The sequence below is a fragment of the Hypanus sabinus genome, chromosome 3 (genome assembly GCF_030144855.1).
Source record: "Hypanus sabinus isolate sHypSab1 chromosome 3, sHypSab1.hap1, whole genome shotgun sequence".
In the NCBI taxonomy this organism is placed as follows: domain Eukaryota; kingdom Metazoa; phylum Chordata; class Chondrichthyes; order Myliobatiformes; family Dasyatidae; genus Hypanus; species Hypanus sabinus.
Window position 1 is genome coordinate 57,019,472 of NC_082708.1, and position 16,330 is coordinate 57,035,801.

The following is a 16,330-nucleotide window of genomic DNA, read 5'->3' on the forward strand; positions in this document are numbered from 1 at the left end:
GATTTTTCAAATCACTATCGACTGATCCCTGCAACAATGCTTGTGAACCAAGGTTGACAAGGTTGTTGTTGATTGCTACCAGCACAAAGAAATCTTTCTGATCTTGAAGGATATGTTTTATGAAATTACATGAAATTATTATGACACTAAAGTGAGGGAAAAGCACATTTTTGTATCAGGAAACAAGGTGCCCTGGTTCCAAGTTGATGCCAGTGGCCCATACCAGAGAAGGAAAATACAGCACATGTCACCACTGGGTCAAAGCCTGTATTGAAGTCATTCATTCGGTCTGAGTAACATGTCCTTCCAGACCTTCTTATGGAACAAGAAGCAACAAAGAGAGTGCACAACACAAGAAGAATGGGGTAATTCCTCATTCCTTATGATTCAACGCAGGAGTTGACTTAGACTTGTCATTAAGTCATAGAGTCTTGGAGTAATAAACATGGTAACAAGCCCCTCAACCCAATTAGTCTATGTTGACTGAAATTCCTATCTAAGCCAGTCCCATATGCCATGCCTGGCCTGAATTCCCCTAATCCCTTCCTATTCCTGTGTCTGTTCAATATAATCTGTATAATAATGTTATTAAACTTAACCTCAACCTCTTTTGCTGGCAGCTGGTTCCATATATGTATCACTCTCTTAGTGACAGGTCCCTTTTAAATCTCACCCTTCTCACTTTAAACCTAAACACTCTCGTTTTCAATTCCCTATTCCTGTGAAAAATATTGTCTGCATTCACCTTATCTATGCCCCTCATGATTTTAGACACCTGTACAAGGTCACCCCTTAGTTTTCTCCGTTTCAAGGAATATTGCTGTAGCCTGCTTAACCCATTTCTATAAATCAGACCCTCGAGCTCTGGCAACATTCTCATAAATCTTTCAGCACTCTTACCCCATGCATTGAGTTATGATGAATGATGGGTTTAATAAAATGTAATTGTTACATTTTCAGTGAGTATGGGTTGATGCATTGTACACTATATATGTGAACTTGCATGTAGTCTCCAACATTGCAATGTGGAAATGCATAGAGAGTACTATATGCATAGACAAGCATAGTACTACAATATTCTATAACTATGTATGCAGACATACTGTAACGTTGTTGGACAAGAAAGTCATGTAGTTTGCCTGCTATAGATGCTAATAGAATGGCATCGCCTGTAGCAGGAACTTTAGATCAAATGCACATAAAATTTAAATATTGTATCTTGCAAATAAACAGAAACCCTTTGAAGGATATACAGTAGGCTCTGGTTAATTGGGAGACATTGGGACCAATACAGTTTGGCCCCATTAAGTGCCTGCCCCGATTAGCCAAAGATTCATGGAAGTACTTAAAAAGAAAGTTATTATTTAACTGATTAACAAATTATGTATTTAAATGAAATACAGAACAAATCCGAACACTACCAATGTTACTGCAGTACTAGAAAAATCTGTTCCTACTTCTGAATGACAAAGGAATTCACCCAGTGTACCAGACATCCAGGAAGGGGTAGCACCTCTTATGAAGAGGCTTATTGTGTAATTCTGGAGGAGTTCACTAACCGTTGATCCCCACTCGACACTTAGCTCTCACGTGTGGCTCCAAGTAGCTGTTTGCATGTGACAGCAACTTCAACAGGCACCCTAACTCAGATGACGGTAGCTGGGGGACCTCATGCCTGTCCTAACATGTGCAGTCGGCTCTAGCGGACTTGATGGATGAGGTAAACAGTGCGATCCAATGGCCAGGAAAGCACTTCTGCAGTGCTTTGCATATGAAACATTTCGTAGTCTGACTTTCTGGGGAACTAATAGTACTACATTGAACTTTGGCATTGAATTTAAAATAATTGTAGACTGAAAAAACTAGGAAAGATTGTAGATCCATGAGAAACAGTTCTGGAATACCTAAGCTGGTGGAATGAGTAGCCCATGCCAGAATTTCAACACAGTAGATCCCAGTTACTTTGGCCATCGGCTAATCAGGGCAACCATTTATTTCAGACAACTTTTAAAGAACAAAAACAAATCGAGAAAATGGCTGGGATTGTCTTCATTTTTTTGCCACTACGTCACTTAATTGGGATGGAGGCTGACACCGAACAGTTTCTAACTAATGTCAGTCGTGAGTACTTGTGTGGCTGCTAGACACTGCACCGTGCTTGGAGTGAACAGTTTCTAAATAGTACTAGTTGCATGTGCTTGTGTTCAAAGTACAGTGATTTTTGACACTGATTGTTAGTGAGAAGTGAGCAGCAAGACAGTTCAGAACAGTTTTGCACATTGCGTTTCAAATATTTAGGCTTAGATATGCCAGAAACGAACAAGAGTGAAAATGAAACAAGTTAAGCATTGCAAAGAATTTGAAGGTATCAACAATCATCTTGAATGTTACAATGGAAGTGAAGATTTGTTAGATGCAATCATTGAAAGTCTTGTATGAAGGCAGTCTATCATCTGCACTAGGTGTCCGCACTGATTTTGTTCATTTACAGTCAATTAGAAGGACATGATAGCATACTCTGGAAGAATTCCTCCATTGATAACTACTAGGAACTAATACACAGTTTTATGCTACTGTAGTCATATAGGTAGTATTCTAAATGTACTATATTTCACTTACATATGTAATTTGTTACACAGTTAAATGGTAGCTTGTCTTCTTAAACCTTTTTAAAATATTGGCTAATTAGAGTGTGATGGAATCTTAAGTTTTATTCATTATGGACTGCCCTTGAGAGAGAGGGGTAGGGGAGGAGCTACATGATGGACGGCTGGTGTTCAGCACACCTGTATTTAAACAAGCGCAACTGTCTCTTTCGCAGGACACGCTGACACATGAAGGCTAGTGGCGGAAATGCCGCTGAACTTTTTGTGCCCACAAGGGTGGGGCTGAGGATCAATTAAGAGGAAGTGATCCGTGACTATCGGTGCATGTAAGGGCGACCCTGTGGCGTCTACCGATGTGTCCAACCCTTGCTTGGGTTGGTAGATTATCACTTGAAGATGTCACTCTAAAGTTGGTCACATTTGTCTAACTTGGAAGATTTGGAGGACATCGAGGAGGATCGATGACACCTGTTTACGAGGATTACAGATCTCCCTCTCACTGCAATCCCGTGGTCTGAACTGAATTTCCTTACCACACCATCGTAAGACTGTATCACTTCCTACCTAAGCTTGAAGAAGTTTGGGGATTTATACATTTACACCTATAACACCGTTAACTCTTGATTTGCCTGGTTTAAGTTACTATATGATGTAGTTACTAATAAAATAGTGTTTTGTTAAGAGCAGAACCAGACTCCAGGTGTGTTCCTTTGCTGCTGATAATTTTACAGAGTTGTGTGTACGTAACATAAACTGGGTTGCTCGTCCCAGATACGAACAAATTGTTTGGAGCCATTTTAAAATTGTTGGGGGTTTGATTGATTAATGGTTGATCTGATTGGGGAAAATCCCTTTTGATTTGCTTGAGTGGGAAATCAGCAGCAATGGAGGTTGAGGCTGGTAGGTTTCTGGCAGAAGCAACCCCTGAAGCATTGGATTGTGCTATGAGGGTTGGGCTGTGGGAAGTTGCTCAAAAATTAAAGCTTAAGGTGAACACTAAAATGAGGAAGGCTCAGAAGCAGATATTAATAGCACAGCATTTTATAACCGAGGGACAGTTTAATGAGGATGTGTTGGAAATGTTTGCTGAAAGTAAACCTACTGAGGCTGAGCTTCAGCTTCAGGTAGAAAAATTGAAGATGGAGGCTGAGGATAGGCAAAGACAACATGAGTTGCAACTAAAACAGCTCAAGGTGGACGAAGCAGAAAGGAAGAGGCAGCATGATGCTAGAGAGGCAGAGGGGCAGAAGAAGCAGGAGGCTGAGGAGGCAGAAAAACAGAGAGTTCGAGAGGGAGAGAATGCAGCAAAGAGGTCAAGTGCCAGACCCTGGTGATAGGTTTACTGTCAGTCGAGAAATCATGCTGGTACCTCCATTTGACCTAGCAGAAGTTGATAATACTTCCTGCATTTTGAAAAAGTGGCCCAGAATTAGCAGTGGCCAAGGGACCAGTGTGCTGTTTTGTTACAAAGTGTAATTAAAGGGGGGCCCAATAAGCGTATTCTGCCCTGACACTTGAAGAGGCAACTGATTATAACACAGTGAAAGATGCAGTGCTGAAGGTTTACGAGTTGATTCTGGAGGCGTACAGACAAAAGTTTAGAGATTTGAGGAAGCCTGGGAGCCAAATATATGTGGAGTTTGCCTGTGAGAATCTGGTGTACTTCAATCGTTGGTGTACCTCAAAAGGGGCGAATGAGAATATTAACAACTTGAGAGAGTTGATTTTGATTGAAGAATTTAAAAACTGCATCCCTGCTGAAATAAGGATTTACTTAGATGAAAATGAGGCTGTGACCCTGTCAGAGTCTGCGAAGATAGCAGACCAGTTTACCTTAACCCATAAGGTTAAGTTTTTCCCCAATAAGGTCTACCTAAAGAGTAGCAAGGATAACCCACAGGCTAAACCAGAAAGTAAGCTGGAGACTAGTGACAAAAGTAGGGATGTAGGGAAGCAGTCTAAGGGAAAATTTCCCAGTCCTACTTGTTACTTTTTTAAGAAGCTCAGTCATGTGGCGTCTAATTGTTTTGCTCTGAAGAAGGGAAAAGAAAAAGAAAAGGAGGCAACCCCAAATGCTTGTGTTCAGACAGTTGAGACAGTTGAGACCAAGGAAGTGTGGTTTGAACGAATCAGGAGGGAGTCGTTCGGTTTGTCTCAGATGGGTTTGTGTCCATAAAGGAGGGGTCAACCCCACTCCCAGGGAGGATCTGGTGAGATACTGGGGCTTTTCAGTCACTGATATTGGACAGTGTTTTGAAATTTGGTGCCAAGACAAAAACTGACCAAGTAAATATTGTTAAAGGTATTGGAAAGGGGACTGTGTCGGTACCTTTGCATAAGGCGATTTTGAATTGTGGATTGTTATCAGGACCTGTTAAGATAGGGGTACAATCTGAATTACCGATGAAGAATGTGGACGTGCTGTTGGTAATAACCTTGCAGGTGGTGATGTTTATCCGGCAGTGCAGCTAACAAGCAAGCCTGCTGCTGACGATCCACACCTGGATACTGATATTTAACCACATGCGCAGTAATCCGAAACATGACTAAAAGTCTGATAACGCAGGTAGTTCTGGGCAGGGGGATTTTGATGCCTATGATAGCCAATATAGGGGTTCAGATCATGATGATTTATCAGAGACTTTTCTACTGATCATGTTTCAAGAGGATTTGAGTAGCAAGGCTCATGAGAAATGTTTATGTTTGTCCAGGAGAGAATTTATAGCGGAACAAAACTGAGATCCTGAGATTGCAGCTTTAAAAGAAACAGCTCTCTCTGATGATGAGGTTCAGGGGGAGTCAGTAGGCTATTATCTTAAGGACAGGGTTGCATGTACATGACAAGGGATGCGCTTATTTCGGCCAGAATGTACTAGTCTCGATGTGTCCCAAATCCACTGTACTCAAATATGAAGCGGTCATATTTTTCACAAAAGATTTAGAGCAAACAATATGAACCAATGTGAAAATATTTGAGAAGGTTTGAAGTGTAAATAAATGAGATATATAAGACTTTCAGTTACCAGCAATCAAGAATATTACTCCAGTTGTTTTATACATGTTGTAGTTCTCACAGCATGCAGAGTAGATGATGCAGAGGAATCCAATTGTTACAAATGTTACTCCCAAGAACATCAGTGCACTCCACAATTTACGGTACGCTAGAAAAACAAGCACATGGTGTTAATAGTCTAATAAAATTTAGTGCAGCAACTAGCAAATGAACAAACTGACTCATTGTAAGAAGTAAAATGGTAAAATGCAGTGGTGAGCAAGATGTCACCTCATGATAGTACAGACTAACTATTTCCTTCAGGTACGGTCAAATACCATCAGCAAGAATACAAGACACATGGTGAATCAAAAATTGACTGCACTTCTTATCCTGAAGTATTGTGGAGATTCAGCATCAGTACTCAACAATTTAAACATCAAACCAAAAAATAAATTCTTCAGGGTTTCTTTATGAAGCATCCCTCTATGTGACAATGCCACCAAGTCAATGAGTTATCAGTAAGGTGGCATTGACATCAAAGTGTACATAACAGAAGAAATATCCAACAGTACATAAAGAATAAGCTGGTAACTTGTAATAAGCTGTCAACAGAATATCTTGATTTTTGCAGAAAGGGGAGGAAGAGGGATGGGGGTGGAAGGGAGAGAAAGGGAGAGGGAGGGAGAGATGAAGAATGTGATATTTAACTGCAGCAGTGGGGGAAAGGTCTAGGAATGGAAGGAAGGAAAGAAAACGGGGAGAGAGGGGGAGACAGGAGGAGGAGAAGGTGGTGGGGAAGGGGAGGGGGAGTGGGAGATGGAGAGAGAGAGAGGAAAGAGAGAGGGGGCAGAGGCAGTAAGACATGTATTAGCCAATGTTTTATTTGTATTACTTAATTTGTAGCTTTTTTCAGGTTTCAGCAAATGCTTTTTACAAAACCTGTTTTTTATGTTGTTCTGCGAGGCTAAACCTGTTTTTTGCCATCCAGAGATGTCTGCCCAAACTCAGAGAACAATGGTAGAAGAATCTGCTGGGCAAATGACTAAACCCTTAGCCTTAAGAGTGCGGTAAATAGTGAATGTGTATAGTCATCTTAATTCACATGTAAAGCTCTTTGATTTATGAATGTAGACACCTGAAATATTGCTCCATCTGATAACGCTGAGCTAGCCACAAATACCAGCTGTTATGTAAGAAAAATACTCCTTATTGCGTGTTATATAATAGTTTGCTTAATGAAAAGTACTTACAGATTGAGGATTCAAATTCTTTCGTGGTTCTCCCTTCAACGTTTGGAAATGGGGAATGAAAGGCATGCACGCAGCATTTTAAAGGTGGTTGGTAAACTAAATGGAGAAAGCAAGACATCAATTTCGGAATCACTTAAACAACAAGTCCACAATATCAATGGCATACCACATTAAAAGCGGGATTGGAAGTTGGCATAGCAGCTCATGGTTTCCTTACTATTTAATGGCTTCACGATTGGAAATGGACTGCTTAATTGGAAATAAACCTTTTCCTGGGAATTCTGTCCAAGTTCTGTCGCTGGTATGTGTTTACTGCCAGAATGTGGGGCAACACTTGCAGGTTGCCCCAGCATACCCTCGGGATGTTGGTTGTTAACACAAACAACACGTTTCATTGTGTACTTTGATGTACACATGACAAATAAACTTAGATCTGGAAATCTTGGGTCAATTATCACGTCAAACTCTTAAAAGCTCAATTAATCATGTTGCTTGCACAGTCTGATGCCAATTCCAGTGAAAGCACATATATTTAAATAACTACAACCAGATATTAAAAGCTATTAAAGAAGGCATGACACGGTAACATAGGAGTCAGTACATAGCATTACAGTGCCAGTGATTAGGGTTCAATTCTCATTGTTGTCTGTAAAGAGTTTGTACTCTCTCCCTGTGCATTTCTTCTGGATGCTCTGGTTTCCTCCCAAATTGCGAAGTTATACAGCTAATGGGTCACAGGGGTTCTAATAGGATGGTGCAGGTGCATTGGGCTGGAAAGGACTGTTACTGTGCGGTATCTCTAAATTAAATTCGGTTAAATTAAAGCCACCGCAAGTTTAACAGCAACATGATCTAAATTTGAAAATGATGAAGTAACTGTTTATTTCTTTACTTCAATATTTCTTTGCGTTTTTTTTCATCTGGGTGCAAACTGGCAGTGTGAAATTGTCACATTGTTCAAGAAGAAGTTTTGATGCCAACACCTTTCCTACTTTTCCCCTGGTTCCTCACAGGTAATCTGTTGCACACTAGTTGTGGACTAAGATGGATTTTGAAGGAGAACTCCACTAATATGTACTTGAATTGAATAGATGGATAAAAGCTGACTGTTTAATTCATAAGCAGTGAAGATGTATCGAATAACTCTCTGTTCATGTGATATCACATGATGTCTGTTCATGAGACAGCCTCTTGCAGATGGGAATATATTCAACTCTTCTGATTTCTGGATTATTACTCAAATATATGTTTACTACAGAATCTGACTGATCAGGAGATTTAACGTGTGGGCTAGAAGATGGATACAGAAAAGAGACATTCCTTTGTATTCGACAGCAACACTTTTTAGGGACATTGTAGCACTGATAAGATTACCTACACCTGCACAAGAAATTTTAAAATAAAAGTATGAAGGCTTTTGTTCAGTTACATAGGATGCTCACTAGACCATATTTGAAGTGCTATGTATGCTAGAAGTGGATTCACTTGGTCTAGGACAAGGTCCTGTAAATTGCTGAGTGGAGGGAAGGGGAGACATTAGAAAGAGCCTGACCATAAACATACAAATATCTTTAGGACCAACCTTTTTTATGCCATGGACCAATACCATTAAGCAAGTGGCCCGTGAACCCAGGTTGTGAACCCCTGCATTAGATTCTGGGATGATGCCCAAGGACTGTATATCTCTTTAAGAGCTCAGGTGCCATTGAGATTGAAGGCCATGGAATAAAACCCATTGTGTCACCATCACTAGAAAATTAGTTACAAGGAAACAGAGCAGTAATGCAATTTTCTTCTCAGGATTGAAAGAAGTGTATAGTGCAGTTCCCCAGGGCCAACATTACTCTTAATATATATGTTTTATGATTTGTACATGGCTACACAGGGTATAGTTTCCAAATCTGCAGATTACATAATCCTAGGAGTCCTATCATCACGGGCACAGACCTTCCCATCACTGAAAGCAACTGCATGAGGAGCTGCCTCAGCAAGGCTGCATCTATTAGCAATGATCCCCTCCATCTGAGCCATGTCCTCACTTGCAGCTGCCACCAGGAATTACAGCAACCTGTAGCCAAGTGGCTAAGGCATCGGTCTAGTGATCTGAAGGTTGCTAGTTCGAGCCTCTGCTGAGGCAGTGTGTTGTGTCCTTGAGAAAGGCACTTAACCACACATTGCTCTGTGACGACACCGGTGCCAAGCTGTATTGGCCTAGTGCCCTTCCCTTGGACAACATCGGTGGCGTGGTGAAGGGGAGACTTGCAGCGTGGGCAACTGCCTGTCTTCCATACAATCTTGCCCAGGCCTCAGTCAACATCCAAATTGATGGACAGCCGAAGAAGAAGAAAGACAGGATTAGGATCCGAGAACAGATTTGGAGGCAGATTCTTTTGAAAGAGAGCTAGCTGAAAGTACAGTAGGAAAAGATTTGCAGGGCTTGTTGAGAAAGTGTAGCTGAATTGCTCTTCTATAGTTGAATATCCACCCTGCTTAGTCATTTCTACAATAGTGTATTGTCTGAATAATAAAAGTCTAATGGTGACAGTCATTTGTGAATCCTGTTCCAGGAGTCATTACAGAGGCAGTATTACCAGTTGACTGGTGTTGAAAGTAACAACTGATGAGACTGCAATGGAAGAGTTCAGATGAGTCCAACAGGGAATTGATGCCAAGATCAGGGTAGAATACTATGGGTAGACCAGCTTTGGACTATTCTCATGGATTTCCCAGTACGTCACTCACCATATACTGGAAGTTGAAATGAAGAAACAAAATGCTGCAGTTAGCACCTAATCCTGGAAGGTTAGAGCAGCATCATACTATCAGATCCCAATCAACTTAAAGAGATTCTACAAAACATAAATGTTCATCATCAGCACTATTACCATGGGCCAAAACCCTGTTGCTGTGCTGTACTGCCCAATGTTCAATATTTATATTCACTTACTGTAAATGAATTTTCTAAGTTGATACTTTTCCTCTTTGTCGCTAAATGAACATCTCCAGAAGAAACCCTCATGATGGTAATTTAACCTGTAATCCTCCTGTAACAGCACACAAAGTAAAGATAGCCATTTATTAGCAGAAAGATTTACAAATTTACTTAAGATTTTTACTTCAGTATTTTATTTCTGAGTGTTGTTAAACAAGTAGTTTTGCAGTTTGCTGATTTCCAGTTAAGGAAATATTAATCTGTGTATACAACACTGTCATCTATAAAGTGTACAACTGATGGCCAAATATGCAGCTGGATAGTATGATTGAGATACTTAGAGGGAGAACAGAGTAAAAACAATCTAAACTCCAGATGCTAGAAATCAGAAATTAAAATAAACGTCGGGAAATACCTTGTAGATCTGACATGATCTGTGGAGAGCAAAACAAGCTAAATGTCTGAAGCAAATCCTGTGAGGTCAGTTTCTCTGTCCACTGATGCTAGCTGACCCACAGAGTGCTTCTAATAAGCTTTTCATATGTTGTTGCAGCAAGCGTTTATTGATTCAATGTTAATATGTATTCGAGGTAGCTACGGTGAAAGCACGTCACCACAGTTAGACATGTAGAAACACAGTAGCAGTTACAAAATGGAGACTAGTCACTCATTAAACTACAAAATGGAGAAATGACTAGGTATCCTGTGATGCAACCATAATTCTATTTCTATGGTCTCACAGACATAACTGGCCAGCTAAGCATACCTTATCAGTACTGAGGCAATCTGAGCTGGATACACTAGATCATAGAATGCTACAGCAATTTCTGACTCAAAGAGAGTGAACATGGCATCTGGTTCAAATAATGGGACAACCCAGAGCCTATCAACTGCCCATCAGGTAGTTGAATCACGGTGCTGCTTGACCTGCTGATTTCCTCCAGTACTTTGTGTGTGTTGCCTTGGATTGCCAGCACCTGCAGATCTGCCTCTGACACCTCAGGCTGGCTCCTATCATTCACATGTGGCAGCACCTTCAAACCAGTCGCTCCAGGCAGAAGGAGCTCACCAGCTGTGGTTGGCAGCTCATGTAGGAGAAGAAAAACTCTGATCTCAGAGTTCTGCTGTCAGTCATGAGGAAGGCTTCAGGAATAAACACAGAGGTAACATTTAGACCTGAAGTCCCGAAGGCATTACTATGCTGAATTCAACGCTGACTGGCAACTGCTGCGACACTGCTGGTGCCAGACTGTACTGGCCTCCGCTGTTCCTGTGGATTCATCAGCTGCATCGAGAAGGAAGCCTGCTACATGGGCAATAGCTTGCTCTCCATATTGTACTGCCCTGGCTTGTGTATCATGTAGGCAGCTGGGATGCAGCATCCATGACCGACCCTGACCAATGGAGGGCCTCTCCTCACTTGCGATAAAAATAATGAATCTTTGGCACTTGAAACAAAGCTAAGTAACCATGATTTTTCAACCATTCGATTTCCCTAACAGTAATTTATGAAACAGATGCACTCCTGGCAAATGCATTGTTAATTGAGATTATGTAAATCAAACAGACTGGCTGAGAGAGTTAGGAAAACCAAGGTTCTGAGAGTTCACATAACAGACAATCTTAGCTGGTCCCTCAACACCACCATATTGGTGAAGAAAACAAAGCAGTGCCTCCGTTTCCTGAGGAGATTGAGATGAGTGAAGCTTCCCCAGCACTGCCCTCCCCCCCATTACAACTAACTTTTACAAGAGCACCATCAAGAGTGTCCTATATCTGGTACAGAAAATGTAAGGAATCTGACCAGCAGTCCCTACAAAAGATTGCAAGGACTGCTGATGGGATCATCTGGGTCGGTCTTTCATCCATCAGAGATATTTATCAGGAGCACTGTGTACACAGGCCACTTAGCAGTGCGAATGTCTTTTCCATCTATGCAACAATCTCTTTGACCACCACACCCCTCCTCCCACCACAATTAGGTAGGACGTACCCGAGCATTAGGACAAGAACTGTTGGATGTGAAACAGTTTTTAATAATACTACTGAACTCCCTACCATTGCCAAGATCTCATCAGGCATGAAGAACCAATAACTTAATAATATTTACTTTTTAATCTTGTGTTGTAGATGCATCTTATTGTTGTTAATTTACTTGTGGCAAAATTACTTTATATGTTGTGTGTGTGAATTACATGTACTGTGTTGTGCACCTTGGTCTGGAGGAATATTGTTTTACTTTGCAGTAAACAGGTATACGGTGGAATGACAATAAACTGAACTTCATCTTGGAATACATTATGGGCATCTTGGTGCAGTGTATTCCTGTGAATGCACTGTACACTTTAGCCAGAGGGTGGTGAATCTGCAGTATTCATTGTCTGAGGAGGCCAAATCTTCCTATATAGTTAAAGTGGAGGTTGATAGGTTCTTGATTGCTAGGGGTGTGAAAAGTTATGGGGAAAAGGCAGGAGAATGGGTTTGAGAAGGATAATAAAACGGCGATGATCAAATAGAAGAGCAGACTCGATGGGCCAAATGGCCTAATTCTGATCCTCTGTCTTATGGTCTTATGGAATGGAGAATAACATGTCATAGCTGCAGTATAACTTCAAACTCTACACCGTAGTCCTCCAGATGCAAGTCCAACAAGCTCTTCATCTCTTTATCAATCTTTTTATCGATTCAAAAAGAGCATATATACAACCAAGAGAAGAATTATCTCAAATACATATATCAACAACAATACATACAGAAGGTGAAATAAACATTAGCAAAATCATATATAGTATTAATCTGATATAGAATGTATAATCAGGAAAAAGATAATTAATTCTCCTCTTATCAATTCATAAAAAGAAAAAAAAGACTTTTTGAATTTTTTATATGAAAAAACCCGACTATTCTCCACAAACAAAAAGTCCATCCTGAGAGTAAAACCAAGAAAAGAAAGACTTTCTGATCAAATCAAAAACTTCAAAAAAAAAATAACTGGAAGAGAGGCAGTACAAAATCAATAAATCAAATCATATGAAAATATTGAATATAACTTAAACAGGACATGATGGAGGAAAGCCAATATAAACAGTAGGTGAATTAGGATCCTTCCATTTAAGTAAAATGGCTCTCCTAGCCAATAAAGTTGAAAAGGCTATCATCCGCTGAGTGGAAACAGGAATATATCCTGTTTCCGATGGAATAATCCCAAAAATTGCTGTAAGTAAACTTGGTTGTAGGTCCAGATCCAAGACTTTTGATAAAGTTTTAAAGACATCTTTCCAAAAATTGTCCACCTTTATGCAAGACCAAAACATGTGAGTTAAAGTGGCCACCTCAATATTACATCTATCGCAAACAGGATTGATACTGGGAAAAATATGGGCTAATTTATCCTCTTCATCAATTTGATCATTTAATGTTAATGATATGTTAATAATATTAGAATGTGCACATCCAAACCTCTATTGATCATCAGTGCTTCCAGTTTTTGTTAATATTCTGAAGCCTGGGTCACACTCTTAACTGCAAATGTGCTGCTTCCAAGGCCAAGTTTCTAGATCGTTAAACCTGACTTAGGAAAGCCAGAACAGAATTTGCATTCCTTTCCAATTATTGAACAATCAGTAAAATTAAATACCAATCTTTGATTATATTTGTTCATGGGTGTACATTTAATAATATAAATTCACAAGGATACTTTTTGGACCTCCACATTTAATAGTATTTCACCAATTAAGTAATATAACTGTAATCCAAGATATTACTTCAGAGTACGATAGGATGGCTCACTGAAGTAATAACACCTTGCAGTTTCACACTAGATGTTCTCAACCTTATGATGTTCACAATGTAGTCAGATAGGAAACATGATTCTGTGGTTCCTCATCCCATCACCAAAAAGTCAACCATTGCATGCACACATACAAAATACGTTGATATTTTCTCTCTTCTTTGTGGAGTGAGGTTGCTTTCCTGCAGAAGAATTGGAGACAGTCTCTCCAGGTATGTTTACTCAGTCAGAGGAGCATGGTACAGATCATGGGCTCAGACGTCACAGAACCAGTGAATGGAATTCAATGGAATTCACAAGGATCCCAGGGTGCACTCATATACAATCTCACATCCATCTTCCATTTCTACCATAAACTGACCAAAAGGTAGAAAGAGGCACCTCTCACCTGCCCTTCTTCTAACCTGAACATGCTCTTTGGATCATTCCCAAGTCAGGAGCATAACACACACCTTTTGAGTGTGTTCCATCTCCTATCATATGAGTGATTAAATATGAGGATATAAATTGCTATCTTTTGCCCAGGGAAAAGAAATCAACAAACAAGAGTGAATAGTTTAAAGACGAGAGGGAAAGCACTTAAAAGGGATTTGAAGGGCAACTTCACACAGAAGGTGGTGTGTTTATGGAGTGAGCTCCAAGAGGAAGTAGATGACACAGATACAATAACATGTTCTTTCTTTCTCAATCTTTTTATTATTATTAATAATAAGGACAAAATACAAATGATATTTTAATAAAAAAGAAATTACAAACATACAAATTCCATTGCAGATGAAAAAAGACATAAACAATAGTTACAATATAAATGGGTTTACCAAGACATAAACCATACAGTATATATATGAACATGGTAAGTCTAGATATTTCATAATATATGATATTAAAAAAACAGAAAAAGAAAAAAAAATATATAATGCAAAATTAACTAATCTACTAATCTAATGACTAATAAAGAAGAAAAAAGATTCAAAAAAAAAGAAAAAAAAAAAAAAAAGAAACATTGGGAGAAGAAAAAAAAGGGCTGTTTATAATATCTCACAAGAATAAATAATCATCAATGCCGTCACTTCCGGTCCTCTCAACATACATAAGCTAAAAGCTCGAAAGTCAAATGAACTTGGAACGGGGTCATATTACATCATATGAAAATATTGAATAAATGGTCTCCATAACTTTTCAAATTTAATAGAAGTATCAAAAACACCACTTCTAATTTTTTCTAAATTTAAACATAACATAGTTTGAGAGAACCAATTAAATACAGTGGGAGGGTTAATTTCCTTCCAATTCAACAATATAGATCTTCTAGCCATCAGAGTTAGAAATGCAATCATTCGACGGGCAGAAGAAGATAAATGCAGTGAGTCTAACATTGGTAAACCAAAAATTGCGGTAATAGGATGAGGTTGTAAATCAATATTCAAAACCGCAGAAATAATATCAAAAATATCTTTCCAATATTTTTTCAAAAACAAACATGACCAAAACAAATGAGTTAAAGACGCGATTTCAGATTGACATCTATCACGAATAGGATTTATATAAGAGTAAAAATGAGCTAATTTATCCTTGGACATATGGGCCCTATGTACGACCTTAAATTGTATTAATGAATGTTTGGCACATATCGATGATGTATTAACTAATTGAAGAATTCTATCCCAATTCTTACTAGGAATAATAAGGTCAAGCTCTCTTTCCCAATCCTTTTTGGTCTTATAAAGGGGCTCTGAACGTATCTGCATAATTATATTATAGTTTTGAAATAAGCCCTTTTTGAAAAGGGTCTAATTCAAACAAACTCTCCAAAATATCTGAAGGCACAAAATTTGGAAACGTAGGGAGTACAGTACTTAAATAATGTCTAATCTGTAAATATCTAAAAAAAATGAAATCTAGGCAAGTTATATTTGTTGGATAATTGCTCAAAAGACATAAAACAATTGTCCAAAAATAAATCAGAAGATCTTAGCAATCCCTTAGTTTTCCAAGCCAAATAAGCTTGATCTATAATGGAAGGGTGGAAAAAGCAATTAAATACAATAGGACTATTTAGAACGAATTGAGTCAACCCGAACAATTTCCGAAATTGAAACCATATACGTAAAGTATGTTTAACTATCGGGTTGTCAATTCGTTTCGGCAATTTAGAGAGAGCAAAAGGGAAAGAAGTCCCTAAAATAGAACCCAGAGCATAACCTGAATCAGATTTAATTTCTAAACTCACCCAATGAGGGCCAAAAGATCCACCCCAATCTTTCAACCAACATGACAAATATCTAATATTAACTGCCCAATAATAAAATCTGAAATTAGGTAATGCTAACCCGCCTTCCTTCTTTGTCTTCTGTAAATATATTTTACCTAACCTGGGATTTTTATTCTGCTATATATATGAGGACATTTTTGAATCAACGTTAGTAAAAAAAGATTTCAGAATAAAAATTGGTACCACTTGAAAAATATATAAAAACTTAGGTAAAATAACCATCTTAATAGCATTAATCCTACTTATTAGAGATAAAGATAATGGTGACCACTTAGTAAACAAGGCTTTAATCTGATCAATTAAGGGTAAAAAATTAAACCTAAATAAATCTTTATGGTTTTTTGTGATTTTGATCCCTAAATAAATAAAAGAATCATTAACTAATTTAAAAGGTAAATTTCCATATATTGGGACCTGATAATTCAAAGGAAACAATTCACTTTTATTAAGATTTAACTTATACCCAGAAAACTCACTAAATTGAG

The 16,330-nt window shown here is 38.8% G+C and overlaps 1 protein-coding gene across 2 annotated transcripts in view; it reads right to left on the reverse strand.

The window, feature by feature from the left end:
* Window positions 1–16,330, reverse strand: part of LOC132391345 (uncharacterized) — a 57,378-nt gene that overhangs the window by 7,551 nt on the left and 33,497 nt on the right. For both annotated transcript variants that reach the window (XM_059964402.1, XM_059964403.1), the window contains 3 exons: window positions 9,799–9,895; window positions 6,852–6,947; window positions 5,630–5,767 (listed from right to left, as the gene is read on the reverse strand). In XM_059964402.1, coding sequence (XP_059820385.1) covers window positions 5,630–5,767; window positions 6,852–6,947; window positions 9,799–9,895 — 331 coding nt within the window. The remainder of the gene's footprint in view (window positions 1–5,629; window positions 5,768–6,851; window positions 6,948–9,798; window positions 9,896–16,330) is intronic.